General features: G+C 45.0%; 1 protein-coding gene across 2 annotated transcripts; it reads left to right on the plus strand.

The window, feature by feature from the left end:
- The first annotated feature begins 1,117 nt into the window (after positions 1 to 1,117).
- Positions 1,118 to 17,308, plus strand: tmem170b (transmembrane protein 170B). Of its 2 annotated transcripts, none has more exons than XM_042012136.1 (3): positions 1,118 to 1,898; positions 6,913 to 7,083; positions 13,287 to 17,308. In XM_042012136.1, exons 1-3 carry the CDS (start codon positions 1,736 to 1,738, stop codon positions 13,415 to 13,417), a joined length of 465 nt encoding a protein of 154 aa, XP_041868070.1. In that variant the 5' UTR covers positions 1,118 to 1,735; the 3' UTR covers positions 13,418 to 17,308. The 2 variants fall into 2 exon arrangements, with proteins under 2 accessions (XP_041868070.1, XP_041868071.1); XM_042012137.1 differs by lacking the exon at positions 13,287 to 17,308 and adding an exon at positions 9,275 to 10,097.
- Positions 17,309 to 17,581: the final 273 nt, after the last annotated feature.

Raw genomic sequence — 17,581 nt, forward strand, 5'->3', positions numbered from 1 at the left:
TAACTAGTAATCTAACTTAGTTACTTCTAAACCTTAGTAATCAGTAAAGTAACTAGATTACTTTTTAAAGAAGTAATCAGTAATCAGTGGTCAGATTACTTTTTCAAGTAATCTGTGGCATCACTGTTCCTGAGTCCTTGCAGTGGTTTCCAGTAGAGAATCATGTCTGCTTTTAATGCAGAAGATCACCAGCATCCAGCCTTGTCCCGTGCATACAGAGATTCCTTCTGATTCTCTGAATCTTCTGATGATATTCTACACTGTAGATGGTGGACTTTCAAAGTTTGAGGAACATTTTTCTGAAACTGTTCCACAGTTTTAGATCCAGTTTGTCTCAAATTGGTGAAGCTCTGTCCATCTTTCCATGTAAGAGACTCTGCCTCTCTGAAATGCTCCTTTTATACCAGTCATGTTACTGACCAGTTGCCAGTTAACCTGGTTAGTTGTCCAATGCTCCTCCAGGTGTTTCTGGTTTGTACCAGGTACTTTTCCAGCCTTTTGCTGCTCCTGTTCCAACTTTTTCCATCAGATTCACTATCAGCTCATATTTTCATCTCATGGTGAAACGTCTCCGTTTCATCATCTTTCTTTTTGAAAGTATTTATTTCATTTGTAAGTAAAAACAAAACCATCAATAGAGCATAAGTTACAAACACTAATGAATAGGAGCAGAAACAAGAAAATTGTATATAATCTGCCCTTCTCACACAAATAATTAAACCAAAAATAAGTCAAATTTATTTAACTAATAGAATTTAACCAAACACAGTTGCAGCCAACATGCTGCTGATTTCTAACAGATAATTTCTATTTTACTCTTTATTCATAAATACTACAGAGCAAAACAGGACAAACTGACCTCATTCATTATATTTTCTTACCAGAGTCCTTTCAAATACAAAAATTGACACGCTGCTTATGTTACTGGGAATAAAATATGGCTTGATGACATTTGGAAATAATTGAATCCCTAAGAATGCAGGGTTCAGTTTAAACCCTTAAACATCCAACACTAACGTTCAGCATTCCCTCACTCACCTCTTTCCCATCTTATTTATTACTATATTAGCCTTTTGTTGACATGGCAGCAGCCAATCAGCGCATGGGACAGCTCCACTGTCCATCCGTCGTCAGTGGCAACGCCCAGCTGATACCTGATGTCGTTTGTTTGCTTTAAGCCACTACAGAGAAAAACTCTGTTTAATAACATGATGACATGGTTTCTGAGTGTTGCGACCAGGTTGCTTGAGTTCAGGTCGAATTGGTGAAATAAACCAGTTATTAGTTAATGGTTATAATTCCGGTACAAATGTTGGTATTTGACGATCAGCATCACTCGCGGTGAGTCCTCGTTACGTTGCTACATCATCATCCCACCTCTCCACGTGACTCTGCGCAGCCTCTTTGTTCCCATTCAGAGATTTGATGCACCAGAGATGTGTCACGGTAAACCGTAACCCCCTCCCCTCCCAATGACTGCTGGCCCTTTAAGGGTTATGTAGCGGGGCCAGCCGATGTAGGACGAGCCGACCGCGCGTCTGCCCGCTTGAGCTGGCGCCGCCATCCCCATCATGGCCTCCGCGCAGCCGACACCACCGTGGATGAACCGAGCAGCCAGCGGCTCTTCCCTTCCCGCAGCGGCGACGGACGTAAAGCCGAAGCAGCGGCACCGGTAGAGGGGAGCCGCGCCGGGGAGAGCCGCCTCACGCCCCCCGTCCCCGCCCCGGTCTCCTCCATGCCTTCCTCTAAAGCCAAGTTCATCTATTCAATAAAGAGGGGCGCGAACATGGGCGGCGGCGGCGGAAACATGACGGCCAGCCGGGATTACAACCTCAATCTGTCGGTGCAGCAAGTGCTGAGCCTCTGGGTGCAGGGCACGACGCTGCAGCACTTCACAGGTACGTGAACGGAGAGGTTTTCATGTGTTCCGTCAGCGGTAACATGCGCGCCGCGTGCCGCGCGGACCGGCCGCCGCTGGCCGCGTGTCGCCGCGTGTCACCGCGTCCATTTTAAAGCACCGTAGACCTGATGGAGGTTTATGTGTCCGGACTGGAGGAGCTGCAGGTGCAGAGGAGGAGACGTCTTCTTCTGCCTCTCCAGCTGCTGATCGAGCTGCATCTTTTCAGCTGAGTGTGTTAGTCTGAAAGGTCCAGTCTCCATAAGAAGTGATAAAAACCTGGTCAGCTGGATCATCAGAGCTCTGATTCATTCACACTGAACGCTGCACATGCAGGTGAAGGTACACCTGAGCTTTTCTTTAGATTCAGGCCAAGCGTTCACATCACTGTCATCTGTTCTGTCGCATTTAAAAGTACGAGAATGTGAATTATAGGGGGCGAAATAATACAGAAACAGGATTATTGTGTAAACACATTGTCGGAGCTGCTGAGCCGGATGTGTAGTCAGATACCATCTCTGACATCCGGCGTTGAGAAACACAGAAAGTTGCTGATGCTGAGTCAGCAGGAAGCTGCAGCATGTAGAACTTTGTGGAAGTCGAGCTGCTGCAAAGAGCCGCAGAGACCCCCCACCCCCCAGCTTCAACTCCACAGATCACCAGCCCCGGGTCTCCCTCCATCCCCCCGTCCCCCTCGGGACGTCCGATACTGTCAGTGAGGAGTCGGGAACAGATCCGTCCAACCCTCTGGTTCCTCTGAGGCCCTGCAGAGCTTCTTAAACAAATTATTTCCTGTTTATGAGATGTGAGGTTTCACTTCAGGAAACCATAAAAAGAACATTTAAATATGTGTGGAAACCACTGTGAAAGTGAGGCTTTCATTTCTCTGTCTGTGATCTTGCAAGGTCGAGGTTAAAGGGTCTGTTTACCCAAACGAAAACCTTTCGGCATCACTGTTATTTTAGTTGTCCTTGTTTAAAAATGTGTGATCATGGAGACACGGTGATGGTTAAGAAGCAAAGTAGAAAACAATGACCCCATTATTTGACCATCAAACTCCAATAACCGGGAGTAATCAGATTATTTTAATAATCTGGTCTGATGCATCTACAAGCGATATTAAAAAAAATCCAGGTCTACATTTTCCCATGATTGGCCATGACTTAGCATTAGTTGCTAATGTGGAAGCGAATAAAATGCTAAATAGAATACATTTATATTTTTACTTTGTACTCATTTAGAAGTGGTTTAGACTTCCTGCCATTGTGTTTCACTCATGTTGAAACTGCGACAACACAGAAGCAACGCAGATGTAAATAAACTAAATAAATCAGATACACGGGTCCTCATGCACAGATGTTTTAATCCAATTTCTCATCATCAGATTATTCTGGCTACATGTAAGAAGCTAACCAGTAACATTCAGACTGTTTACATGAACAACAAAAGTCTGATCATTATCTGATTTCTGGGGTTATCAGATTGTTTATGTGGGCATGGAGACACGATAATCTGAATATGACTCATCAATATTTTCCAAAAAATGACTAAAATGCTCTAGGATGTGCAGCAGTGGGACGTTGGCATAAAAACAAAGTGTTCATGGTGTTCATGTATTAGCAGGTAATGCTAAGACTGTGGGCGCCGCCATGTTAAAAAAACACCAGATGTTTTGAAAATAACAGGAAGTTATGTAATCTGATTACTCCCTATTGTTGGGTTTAAATGGATATGTAAACGGTCTCACCGAGACAGGTCTGACAGGAAGGTTTCTATTATTATCTAATAGCTTTGCTTGATTAATGATGTTTTCATGACCCCAGAATGAATCATTTATATTAGATCATGCAGTGAGTCCTTTTATATGTGAGAACAGCCATATCGCCACCATGAAAGACCCACAGAAGAAGAAGGTGAAGGGGGACATTTTTCTGGGGGATCACGTGGCAGCAATGTATCGAGCTGCTGCCATGTGATTGGCTGGTTAGATATTTGTGTTAACAGGAACTTGAATCAGTGGATTTTCATGATTTTTATCTGTTCTCTGAACTGGAAACAACCTTCCAGTATCGTCTTTGCTGTGCAGTTTCCAGCTCTGAGTGGAGATGGAAGCAGTCAGTCCCTCCTTTTCCTCCTCCGTCCACGTTGGGATAAATCCCGACTCTTCCTCCTGAGAGATGAAGTCAGCAACCTCTCCTCAGCTGTAAACCTGTGTGCTGACAAAGACCTCGTCCTGTCTTTGGGGACTAGCAGAAGTTAACGCTGCTCTCTGACCTTTTTGGGCTGCGTTGGCTCGTCTCTCTAAACATGACGCAGCACTTCAGCTGCTACGTCCCGAAACACACCTTCCAGCTCCGCCTGAACCGTGAAAAATGACCCGCCAGCAGTCACCTCTGTCTGCCATGCGTCATCCCTGAAACCGGTCACGCAGCCAACACGGGCCCTGACCACGGTAGCCATGTTTTTCATAGCGGCCCAGTAGCTCCAGTTCAGACTTATAAAGGAACCAGATACATAAACAAACCCAAAACAAATGACTTGAGTCTGAAAACAGGATAAAAATCACATGATGGAGACAGAAAACTTTATTAGTTTATATGATGAACAAAAACCAGTCAGTGGAGGAAAAGGGTTTGATTTCCAGTTAAGACACTTTATTAGATTATAACAAACAATACATGAATGTTTTTACTACACAACTCATCACAGAACCATGATCCACCCCAAACCATCAGAACCCTGATCCACCCCAAACTATCAGAACCCTGATCCACCCCAAACCATCAGAACCATGATCCACCCCAAACCATCAGACCCTGATCCAACCCAAACCATCAGAACCCTGATCCACCCCAAACCATCAGAACCCTGATCCACCCCAGACCATCAGAACCCTGATCCACCCCAAACCATCAGAACCCTGATCCAACCCAAACCATCAGAACCCTGATCCACCCCAAACCATCAGAACCCTGATCCACCCCAAACCATCAGAACCCTGATCCACCCCAGACCATCAGAACCCTGATCCACCCCAAACTATCAGAACCCTGATCCACCCCAAACCATCAGACCATGATCCACCCCAAACCATCAGACCCTGATCCAACCCAAACCATCAGAACCCTGATCCAACCCAGACCATCAGACCCTGATCCAACCCAAACCATCAGAACCCTGATCCACCCCAAACCATCAGAACCCTGATCCACCCCAGACCATCAGAACCCTGATCCACCCCAAACCATCAGAACCCTGATCCACCCCAAACCATCAGAACCCTGATCCACCCCAAACCATCAGACCATGATCCACCCCAGACCATCAGAACCCTGATCCACCCCAAACCATCAGAACCCTGATCCACCCCAGACCATCAGAACCCTGATCCACCCCAAACCATCAGAACCCTGATCCACCCCAAACCATCAGACCATGATCCACCCCAAACTATCAGAACCCTGATCCACCCCAAACCATCAGACCATGATCCAACCCAAACCATCAGAACCCTGATCCACCCCAAACCATCAGACCATGCTCCACCCCAAACCATCAGACCCTGATCCAACCCAAACCATCAGAACCCTGATCCAACCCAGACCATCAGACCCTGATCCAACCCAAACCATCAGAACCCTGATCCACCCCAAACCATCAGAACCCTGATCCACCCCAGACCATCAGAACCCTGATCCACCCCAAACCATCAGAACCCTGATCCACCCCAAACCATCAGAACCCTGATCCACCCCAAACCATCTGACCCTGATCCACCCCAGACCATCAGACCCTGATCCAACCCAAACTATCAGAACCATGATCCACCCCAGACCATCAGACCCTGATCCACCCCAGACCATCAGAACCCTGATCCACCCCAGACCATCAGACCCTGATCCACCCCAGACCATCAGACCCTGATCCAACCCAAACCATCAGAACCCTGATCCACCCCAGACCATCAGACCCTGATCCACCCAGACCATCAGACCCTGATCCACCCCAGACCATCTGAACCCTGATCCACCCCAGACCATCAGAACCCCTGATCCACCCCAAACCATCAGACCCCTGATCCACCCCAAACCATCAGAACCCTGATCCACCCCAAACCATCAGACCCCTGATCCACCCCAAACCATCAGAACCCTGATCCACCGCAGAACATCAGACCCTGATCCAACTCAAACCATCAGACCCTGATCCAACCCAGACCATCAGAACCCTGATCCAACCCCCGACCATCAGAACCCTGATCCACCCCAAACCATCAGACCCTGATCCAACCCCCGACCATCAGAACCCAGATCCACCCAAACCATCAGACCCTGATCCACCCCAGACCATCAGCCCCCTGATCCACCCCAAACCATCAGAACTCTGATCCACCCCATACCATCAGACCCTGATCCAACTCAAACCATCAGACCCTGATCCAACCCAAACCATCAGAACCCTGATCCAACCCCCGACCATCAGAACCCTGATCCAACCCCGACCATCAGAACCCTGATCCACCCAAACCATCAAACCCCTGATCCACCCCAGACCATCAGAACTCTGATCCTGAGGCTGAGAACCTCAGGACGATTAACTATTAACAAATATTTAATCTGTCTAACTGAAATCGATCTGATCAGAGATTCCAGCTGGAAGCTGGATAGACAGATTTAGTTCAGTGGTAACACTTTTGACATGCACAATGCCTACTTGTTGGGAAAAAGAAGGGTTTTCTTTTATGTTTTCTTTTTAACCTTTTGACTGTCAAAATGCTCAATAATCCTGAATCTTTTATTTTCTAACTTTTCATGTTTTCTAAATGATCAGTTTGTCCTTTAAAAGAAGAAATAATTAATAAAATAATAAACATGATTTTCTAAAAACTGCATCAGATTATCATTAAAGGTGTTAAATCAGCGGATGTGTCAGAAACCTGGAAGAAGGTGTGAACATTTTCTCCAGTCTGGCTGTTGGTTCTGGTTCTGATGGTTCTGCTCTTGTTCCCCCCTCAGAGATGTGGTACTGGGTGTTCCTGTGGTGTCTTTTCTCCTCGCTGTTTGTCCACGGCGCCGTGGGGCTGCTCATGTTGGTCATGCTGCAGCGCCATAAGTGGGGCCGCCTCATCACCCTGGTGCTGGTCAGCGTGGGTTTCCTGGCCTCCCTCTCCGGAGGCGTCATCACCAGTAAGTCCCGTCCACTGGCCTCACACACCAGTAAAAACCCTCATGCACAAAGACACAGTTTGAATATTAATATTTATTGTTCTGTTGACCATTTGATGCCTCATAGAAGCTTTTTTATGTTTGCAGATCTTATTAAACGTTTTATAAAAGAAAACAGTAAAAATGGTACTTCTAGGAGCAGAAAGAATGCAGGATAAGTCATGAAGGTCTTAATCCCAACTTCTTCCACTATCCACACTCCAGGAATTCTAGACTTCCAAGATTTTCCATGTTTCCATCTGTTGGTTGTGTAGAAGCAGGTCTGAAGCTTCAGATGGTTCCAGAAATCAGGAACTGAACCGACGGGTTTTCTCTGACTCAGAGCTTAAATCTTTCCTGGATAAAGTAGAAAGATTTATGCCTTCACATAGATCAGCTTTTTTAACGGATCTAGAGCTGAACCCACATCTAAGCTGTGGAAATTCTTCACTCTTTACCAGTTAAACCTCTGATCTTCTCAGTCTTTCAGAGTTTTAAACATGGAGGCTGCTGGGATATTTCTCTGCTGTAGGGATTAGTTAATCTAAGGATGAGTACAGCTGAATGTGATGGAGGAAAATCCAGAGGCGGTGTTGGAGAAAAGTTTCTGATGCTTCAGATAAAACAGTGTTCTGAGGAAAAAAACACTGGTTAGAACAGACGAAGGAAATGTTGGTGTAATTACTCTCCCTGCCAGCAGGGGGAGACAGACCAGGTTTATTAGTACGTGACATTTCATCTACATGACAACAAAGTCCTTTACATGAAACATTAAAAGCATTACAGCAGGGTGCAGAAGAAGCATGAAAAACAAACTTTAAAAATAAATGAAATAAAACAGAAAAATGGAATGACAGTGGTTTTGATAAGTCTGGGAACACTTCTGGGTAGACCCTGATGACCTGAGGGATCTGGTTGGTTCATAATGAACCAGAAGATCCTGAAGGGATTTTGGCCTTAAGCCATTCAGTGTTTTGTAAACTAACAGAAGGATTTTGAAGACTGTGTAAAGATCTGAGGACTGGAGTTTTTCCTAAGTCCTGCTGAATCATCAGTCCTTTAATCCTCCAGATGTTCTTTAAGTGATAACAGGCTGACTTCACAGCTGTCTTAATGTGATGCTGAAATTTAGGTCTGAGTTCAGGACTGCTCCCAGGTTTTTGCCTTGGTTGTTTGTTTTTTCCTTGGATTTGTCTGTCATCAGCTTAGTTATGCTAACTTATTTAGTTGTTTTCATAATTTGAGCGAATGGCAGCATTTAGATGTTGAACAGCAGGGGCCCCAGGATGGAGCCTTGGGGAACTCCACAGGTTACCTATAGACACAAAGTAATTCCTGTCTTTTAGGCACAAACCAGCTAATTGAGGTGCCAGTTTTTCAGCCGGCCTAACAAGATGTTAGCAGGATCCAGCAGTACCAGGACTGAGATGTTGGCGCTATCTGTGATCAAGCAGATGCCATTGAATACTGTTACTAGATGGTGTGGCAAAACTCCTGACTAGTAGACATATAAAACAGTTATTTAGTGTCAGGAAGCCCATCAGGTGACATCAATAGAAAATGTATTCATCCGTCACCACGATGTGATGTGATCAATAACTGGTGGTCACACGTTACTTATGTGTGTCTGGTCTGTTACAGTGATATCTGCTGAGAATAATCACAGTGAACCCGTTTTCTTGAACACCAAAAATCTGATCATTATCTGAATTTGGAGTTATCAGATTATTCACGTGATCATGTAGACAGCAAAACATCTGGCCTTTGTTGAACATGGCATTCGTTTCCTTTGTTTATAAACCAACTTCCTGCTGCTGCACGCCGTCTCGTTTTTCTTTTATGATCCGCTCACATTGTGAAAGCATCACTTTCTTCTATATAACAGAAAACGCTGAAAAGAAAAAGCCATGCAGTTGTTTGCACATGCACACGTTAAAAAAGGAAAGAGAAAGAAAGATATACAGGACTACATTTTAATACGATTCAACCTTCAATATTTAGGATGAAGCTGGAGAGGGTGGGGGTCTGCATGGGTCATGGATTACCTTACTTGCAGACCCCAGTATGTGAGGCTGAGGGACTGTGTGTCGGATGTGGTTTTCTGCGGCACAGGGGCCCCTCAGGGCACAGTACTATCACCTTTCCTCTTCACCCTGTACACATCCGACTTCAGGTATTCCACGGACAGTTGTCACCTCCAGAAGTTCTCCGATGACACTGCTATAGCGGGATGTGTGTCCGAGGGGAACAACTGCGAGTACAAGAAGGTCATCATGGACTTTATCGACTGGTGTGAGCAGAATCACCTTCTAGTAAATACCAGCACGACAAAGGAGATGGTGATTGATTTCCAGAGAAAACCCTCCTCTACTGCACCGTTAAACATCCAGGGACTTGACATCGAGAGAGTGAGGACATACAAGTACCTGGGTGTCCACCTAAATAATAAACTGGACTGGACAGATAACACAGACTCTTTATAAGAAGGGTCAGTGTCATCTATACCTGCTGAGGAGGCCGGGATCCTTCAGCGTGAGCAGGCAACTGCTGAGAACTTTTTATGAGACTGTGGTGGCATCCGTGGTTTTTTATGCTGTGGTGTGTTGGGGAGGGGGGTGTTCTGAGCGGGACAAGAACAGACTCAATAGACTGGTAAAAAGAGCTAGCTCAGTCTGTGGCTGCCCCCTGGACTCCACTGAGGTAATGGTGGAGAGGAGAGTTCTGGCAAAACTGTCCGCCATCATTGACAACACCTCTCACCCTCTGCATCAGACTGTGGGGGCCTTAAGCAGCTCCATCAGTGATAGACTTCTACACCCGAAGTGTAAACGGGAACGCTTCCGCAGGTCTTTCATTCCCACAGCAATCAGACTGTATAATGCTGCATTACAATCTACTGCATCACTGGAACCCACACTCACATGACAGTATGACCGACAGCTAATTATGCACTTTTATTGTAATGTGTGTATGATGTTTCTTTCATTTAATTGTAATTTGTGGGAATAATAAAGATTATCTTATCTTATCTTACAGGCACAGACATCTGTGTATTGGAGAGAAATTAACATGTGTAAATGAGCTTGTTTACATGCACAACAAAAATTTGATTATTACCTGATTTCTGGAGTTATCAGATAATTCAGGTGGTCATGTAGACAGCTAACTCAAACACCATGGGCTCTCACATTAGCAGCTAACGCTAACACCATGGGCTCTCACATTAGCAGCTAACGCTAACACCATTGGCTCTCACATTAGCAGCTAACACTAAGACCATTGGCTCTCACATTAGCAGCTAACGCTAACACCATGGGCTCTCACATTAGCAGCTAACGCTAACACCATGGGCTCTCACATTAGCAGCTAACACTAAGACCATTGGCTCTCACATTAGCAGCTAACTCAAACACCATGGGCTCTCACATTAGCAGCTAACGCTAACACCATGGGCTCTCACATTAGCAGCTAACGCTAACACCATTGGCTCTCACATTAGCAGCTAACACTAACACCATGGGCTCTCACATTAGCAGCTAACGCTAACATCATGGGCTCTCACATTAGCAGCTATCACTAACATCATGGGCTCTCACATTAGCAGCTAACACTAAGACTGTAGGCTCTCACATTAGTAGCTAACACTAACACCATGGGCTCTTACATTAGCAGCTAACGCTAACACCATGGGCTCTCACATTAGCAGCTAACATTAACACCATGGGCTCTCACATTAGCAGCTAACACTAACACCATGGGCTCTTACATTAGCAGCTAACGCTAACACCATGGGCTCTCACATTAGCAGCTAACATTAACACCATGGGCTCTCACATTAGCAGCTAACGCTAACACCATGGGCTCTCACATTAGCAGCTAACGCTAACACCATGGGCTCTCACATTAGCAGCTAACACTAACACCATGGGCTCTCACATTAGAAGTTAACGCTAACACCATGGGCTCTCACATTAGAAGTTAACACAAACACCATGGGCTCTCACATTAGCAGCTAACACTAACACCAAAATCACGTTAACATACGTGTTTGCATGTCATCATACTTTTATGCTATTAAATGCCTTTTAAAAGGCCTCATTAGTGAAACAAAGAACCGTGGCCTCCACTGTATTAATCTATCTCAGTTGATAACAATAGAAACCATCAGCACACATTCATGTGTCTTTGCATGTCTCCCCCATACTTGTTAGTATAAAGTGCAATTTAAAACACTAAAAAACAGCTTTTAAATAAACAAAGATATCTTAACTGAATTAAAGTATGTTACATTATACATCTGTTTTCATTGGTGTTTACACTGATACGTTCACGTCTGGCAACAGGAAACCGATTAAACTAGAAACCATCATTTAAAATATGAAATGCAGTAATGAAGACGCTAAAACAGGGATGCAGAAAACATTTTATTTAAACTTTTTATTAAAACATATCTCTCTTTACGCCTCCTCTTCTCCACAGCAGCGTCCTGGCCCGCAGGTGGTAAATGCCTCAGTGCCACTGCTGGCTCGGTAGTTTGATGCCACAGTGACCTACGGTGAACACAGAATGGCAGTTTATATAAAAGCAAACATTATTATGTACTTTATGGGTACTTTGCAGACGCTTATTTAAAGTGATGTACAATGAGCTACAGCTTCGTCAGCGGTACCATCGAAACGGGTGGGTTCTCTAACCAGCGGTGTTTCCTAATCAGTTTTCAGATCAAAGACCATTTCGTTTACGCCAGAGACCCCGCAGTGCTTCATCTGGAGGTTCAACAATCATGAATATACATACGGAACCTATAGTATTAATCATTTTTAACACTTATAGCCCATCTAGATCCGCGAAATCGGCAATAAAACTGCTAACATTTACGTTGCTAACTCTACTGCAGCCTCCAACAAATGATCAGATCCATAACTGTCATCAGGGATAGAAGAGATAAGAAGCATGCTGCAGTTTATATTAGAATTATGATCAAATATCTTCGTACTTACAACAGTAGAAAATACCCTCCGCCTGCATCGGTACCACTGAGTCGGTGGCTGCCAGCTCTGAAAACTGGTTGAAAGTCCCTCCCCTTCCGCTACGTCAGCAAGATGGCGTCCATTTAGTGCGTGTAGTGTCCATCGTATCGCACTACATTTTTGGCCGAGTTTAGGGCAGCATCCGGGTACTTTCAGTGCACTGAGTTTTTACTGAAATTTCTGTGTCAGCGCACTAAGCACTTAAATGTAGTGTTCGAAGTATAGAAGTGCGTGGTTTGGGACACACCCTAAGACCATGGGCTCTCACATTAGCAGCTAACGCTAACACCATGGGCTCTCACATTAGCAGCTAACACTAAAGGCGTGTCCCAATTCAGGGTCTGCACACTTCAGAGTGTGCAGACTACGTAGTCTACTGCACTTTAGTGAACGTTTAAACCGACCGGCAACACCGACAGTTAAAAAAACAAAAACAAAATTAATATACAATATTGCCAAATTTTAATGTCACCATTTAACAAACATGCCTTTAATGTACTTGGTTTTGTAACGTTTCTACTAAAGTGTAGTTAAAAAAAAAACATACTTTTTTATTAAACATTACTGAAACCAAAAACATACGCTTCTGTGCTCGGTTGCTGAATTACCACCGTCTTGTGCGCAATGAATTCTGGGAGAAAAGAGGCCGCGAAAGATGCACCACCAGCATCCTTCGTTTGGGGCCAAACGTGTGCAGTACTTTGTGCACCGCGATGACGTATGTGGCCGACGAATCTGCACTTCGAAGTGTGCAGACCCTGAATTGGGACGCACCTTAAGACTGTGGGCTCTCACATTAACAGCTAACTCTAAGACCATGGGCTCCACCATGTTCAACAAACAGACTGTTTTGGAGGGAAAAAAAACACAGGAAGTGACATCACCACACATGTACCTACTCCGAAATAAATCTGATAATGGACCGGTAAATGTAGGAAACAGTTTTTAGAAAATGGTATTTCAGACATGCATGTAGACTCTTCAGATCAGATTATTACAGTAATCTGATTACTACCAGATATCTGATTTTGTGGCCCATGTAAACAAGGTCCACAGTTATCTGTAAAAGAATCTGTATCAATCTAAATCGGTTCAGGATATTAGTGGTACCAGCTCTAGTTTCTGTGTGTGTTTACTGTGTGTTTGCGTCCTCAGGCGCGGCAGTGGCGGGCGTTTACCGGGTGGCCGGTAAGGACATGGCTCCGCTGGAGGCGCTAGTGCTCGGCGTGGGCCAGACCACCCTCTCTGTCGTCATCTCCTTCTCTCGCATCCTGGCTACGCTGTGAGGAAGACCCCTGACAGGATGAAGGACGGACGATGGCACAGCAGCAGAGACTGGAAGCTGCTTTGTTGGAGGAAGAGGAGGAAGAGGAGCTGGGAGGCTGGACAAGACTTGGACCGGTCGTTGTGTCTTCTTTGTGCCAAAATCCTTTTCTGGGACGTCCTGAGGCTCCTGCAGCTGCAGACTCTTAAGGTTTCTGTGGAAACAGAGACAAGATGAGGATGTGATAAAATCGGCGGTGGGTTTCCAGGAGCGACGAGCCTTCAGAAAAACATTCCTCATCCTCATCGTCTCTTTAAGGAAGCAGCTTCAGAGCCGCACCGACCGGCTCACGAGCAGCAAGAAGCTCTGAATTCTGCATCTTATAAACATTGGTGGTGCCATAAAACCAGCATCAGGTTGGATCAGCTTCCAGATCAGCTCCACCTTCTTCCTGATCTGCATCTGGAGTCATAGAGACAAACGCCACAGAGTCAGACCATGGGCCCGTGTTAGCTCAGGAGTCCTCTATAGAAACGCCCAACACACCAGAGGCGCTCCGGATGCTAAGAGACGTTCACAGCGACCCGAACCAACCCTGAACCACAACCTGGTTGAGTCTGAGCTGGAGTCAGGAGACGGTTAGCATATCTTAGCTTGAAGACTGAAAGCGCAAAACCCTTTTAGTCCAAAATCAGAATTTGACTGGTTTCCTCTGCACATCTACAAACATCCAGAGACAGAAAAGTAATGAAGGTTCTGGATCAGGTCAGATTTTTACATCACTCACTCATCATACCACGTAGATCCATCAAAACACATCAACTACCAAAAGGTTTAACTGGATCTAAAATTCCTCAAAAACCAGGTTAGAACCAAAACCTTAAACCCAGCAGGAACAAAAAATCTCATTTCAATTAATCAGTTTTAGTTTTTCCGTTTTTAATCAGATCCGTAAAATATTGACTGGATTTAAACAAGAGACAGGAAGTCAGACTCGTCATCCAATCAGATGAGGACATCTGCAGGTGAACGTACTCACTGCGCCACCTGGTGGAAACAGGAAGTTCTACGTTGCTCCTTCCTGCAACGTCCGAGAAAGGTCGAGGTCTAGAGAACCTGGAGCATCCCTAAAATGTTTTATACAGTCCCGTTCCAGAGTCCCGATCTAGAGTCCTGATCCAGAATCCTGATCTAGAATCCTGTTCCAGAGTCCCGATCCAGAGTCCCGATCTAGAGTCCTGATCCAGAATCCTGATCTAGAATCCTGTTCCAGAGTCCCGATCCAGAGTCCCAATCTAGAGTCCCGATCCAGAGTTCTGATCCAGAATCCTGATCCAGAGTCCTGATCCAGAATCCTGATCCAGAATCCTGTTCCAGAGTCCCGTTCCAGAGTCCAGATCAAGAGTCCCGTTCCAGAGTCCTGATCCAGAGTCCTGATTCAGAATCCTGATCCAGAATCCCAATCTAGAGTCCCGATCCAGAGTCCTGATCCAGAATCCTGATCTAGAATCCTGTTCCAGAGTCCCGATCCAGAGTCACGTTCCAGAGTCCCGTTCCAGAGGCCTGATCTAGAGTTCTGTTCAGAGTCCTGTTCCAGAGTGCTGTTCTAGAGTCCTGATCCAAAGTCCTATTCCAGAAGAGTCCGGATAGTCCTCACGTCATTGTCTTCTCCAGCTTTCTGAAGGTCTTAAAGTCTCTAAAGGTTTTTCTGCTTTTTACCTCATTTCTAGTCCTGTACTGGTACCAGACCAGTTTCAGAGGAACTTAACTCAGGAAAAAGGCTCCAAACTGAAGGGAGGAACCAGAGCTGTGTCGACACATAAACAACTTAGCAAAGAACCAGTTTAAACTGGATCTTTGTCATCTGTTCCCATTTCTTTGGTTTCATCTGTAAAACCAGCAAAGATCAGACAGAAAACAACATGGTGGTTCCCAAAGACCTGAACCAGGACCTGAGAGATGCATCTGGACCTTCAGATGATCCACCTACTGTTGGACGAAGCCTCATCAGAAATGGTCTCCGTGGAAACGTGGCTGAAAATCTTTATTTAAAAAGTATATTTTATACAAAGAAATGCAACAAAAAGTGTTTTACATTAAAAACATAATGAATAAAATCCGTCTTTACCAAGTCCCCCGTCAAGTCCCCCAGACCACAAACCTACCAGTCACACATAAACACCACATATTCACACACACACACACATATAAACACACAACGTACATAAATTGATGACACTAACTGCACCGAGGAAACTAAAACACTGGAAGTTTCAATGAAAGATTTTAAGCTAAACTAAAAAGAGTAAAAACAAAATGCAATAAAATAAAATTAAGATGCAATAAATAAAATAAGATTAAAAAAGCAGCGATAGTCTAGAAAGATTGAAAAGCTTTACTAAAAATGCCCGACGCTTCCAACACCCGTCTGCACAGAGAGCAGAAAGGCAGAAACATCCACAGAGCTTTGGAAAGTCTTTCAAAGATCCTGGAGAACTATTCCTGGAGACTATGATGAGCACTGGTGGGAACTAGTTTAGATAATAGTCATTAATCATGTGTCTCTGTGATGGACTGGCAACCAGTCCAGGTGAACCTGCCCCTCGTCTGTTAATTGCTGAGATCGGCTCCAGCTTCCCTGCGACCCTGAACTGGACGAAGCGGTACATAAAATGAATGAATAAAAGTATTAATAGAAAACACTGAACAGGTCTGCTGGACCAGAAAAACTTAAAGAAATGACAGAAAGCTTCTCTACGAGGGTTCAGACTTTAAGCTCCTTAGAACTGGACCAACTCTGGTTCTGACTCGGATGCTGATTTTAAATTTATGATTAGTGTTATGTTAGTATATTATATCCCGTTTCCATGGAGATGTCTGGGGACCAGATCAGGACTTTGTTCTCTAACCTGCAGACAGATGAGCCGTTTCTGGTTACAGACTCCACGTCGAGCTGATCAAGTCTCCCGACCCCAGACTTGTACCATCCCCCTGGTCTCCTCCTCCAGCTCTGAACCAATGAAGAAGAAGAAGCACTGAGGCCTCAGGTCTCAGGCCTGATCCAGGATCAATTCCTCCAGCTTGGGTTGGAGGAACGGTGTGTTTTGTATACAAACTGCTGTCTAACTGTGAGTCCTCATCATCATCCCTCCTCCCCCTCCTCTTCTTCATGGTTGCATTAACCAGCCTGTGTTCTTTACGTTGCACTGAACTGAGCCTGCCTTGTTTCTGGTGGAGACTGAAGAATGTTCTAGAAGCTACTGCAGACGTCCTCGGGTTTTCCCATAATTCTTCCCGACAGGTGATGCAGGGTCAGAGGTCGAAATGCCAAAGTTCACATTTTAGCTTTATCCATCCTCTTTCTCTCGTTTTTGTCGACATGTCTGCCAGCGTAGATGGAACATTTGCACTTTGACCGTCCAGACTGGGATGGATCAGATAAGATGTTTGTTCAGAGGCCTCATGGCTTCACCTGCAGTACCAGCTCAGCACACTGGGGGGCGGTGTTGCTCTGCACACATCTGTATGTTTTAGCCTTTAGGGAGCAAATGTGATGACTCGCCTGCCGTCACGGCGATGAACTCTGCATGTCTGTGTGTGTGCATGTTTGTGGCAACGGGATGTTCTTTAAACGGGCCAGAACTGGGAGAACTGGACTGGGTCTGTACATCCTCAGCTGTACATAGCAGCCATGATGAAGAAAGGGACGTATCTGTGGTGTATCTGGAGCGACGTCCCCTCTGTGACCATGTACGGACAATCCAACCAGAGACAAAGTGTTTATAATGTAAAATATGTTCTTTTTTAATTTTATACCAACCAGACTGCTAATATTTATAACTACTGCCTATTTATGTACAAACCCTGTACTGTACAAACTCTACAGCCAGTTGAAATAAAACCTTTTGCAGTATCAACGCTCAGGCGTGATTCACTCATCTTCTTTATCTTGGATCCTCTGAGAAGGCCACAAAATGTTTGGTTTTAAGGTTTCTACCTGAGTGAAATGATCCAAAGTGTCTCGGTTTCAGAAACAATAAAAGCTGCAGCAATTCTCCAAATCAGGGTTGTCAAACGTATGGACTGGGGGCCAAAAGAAGCCCACCAGAGAGTCCAATGTGGCCTGTGGGATGAATTTAGGTAAATGTGAAAATAAGATATTAACTGTAATATTAAAAAACATATT

The sequence above is a fragment of the Melanotaenia boesemani genome, chromosome 17 (assembly GCF_017639745.1).
Source record: "Melanotaenia boesemani isolate fMelBoe1 chromosome 17, fMelBoe1.pri, whole genome shotgun sequence".
NCBI lineage: Eukaryota > Metazoa > Chordata > Actinopteri > Atheriniformes > Melanotaeniidae > Melanotaenia > Melanotaenia boesemani.

Bases quoted from the DNA above. Each gene is read 5' to 3' on its own strand.
- tmem170b (XM_042012136.1), top strand. From the start codon at position 1,736: ATGCCTTCCTCTAAAGCCAAGTTCATCTATTCAATAAAGAGGGGCGCG. The intron at 1,899-6,912 runs GTACGTGAACGG...TTCCCCCCTCAG, and splicing joins GACGCTGCAGCACTTCACAG to AGATGTGGTACTGGGTGTTC. The intron at 7,084-13,286 runs GTAAGTCCCGTC...TTGCGTCCTCAG, and splicing joins CTCCGGAGGCGTCATCACCA to GCGCGGCAGTGGCGGGCGTT.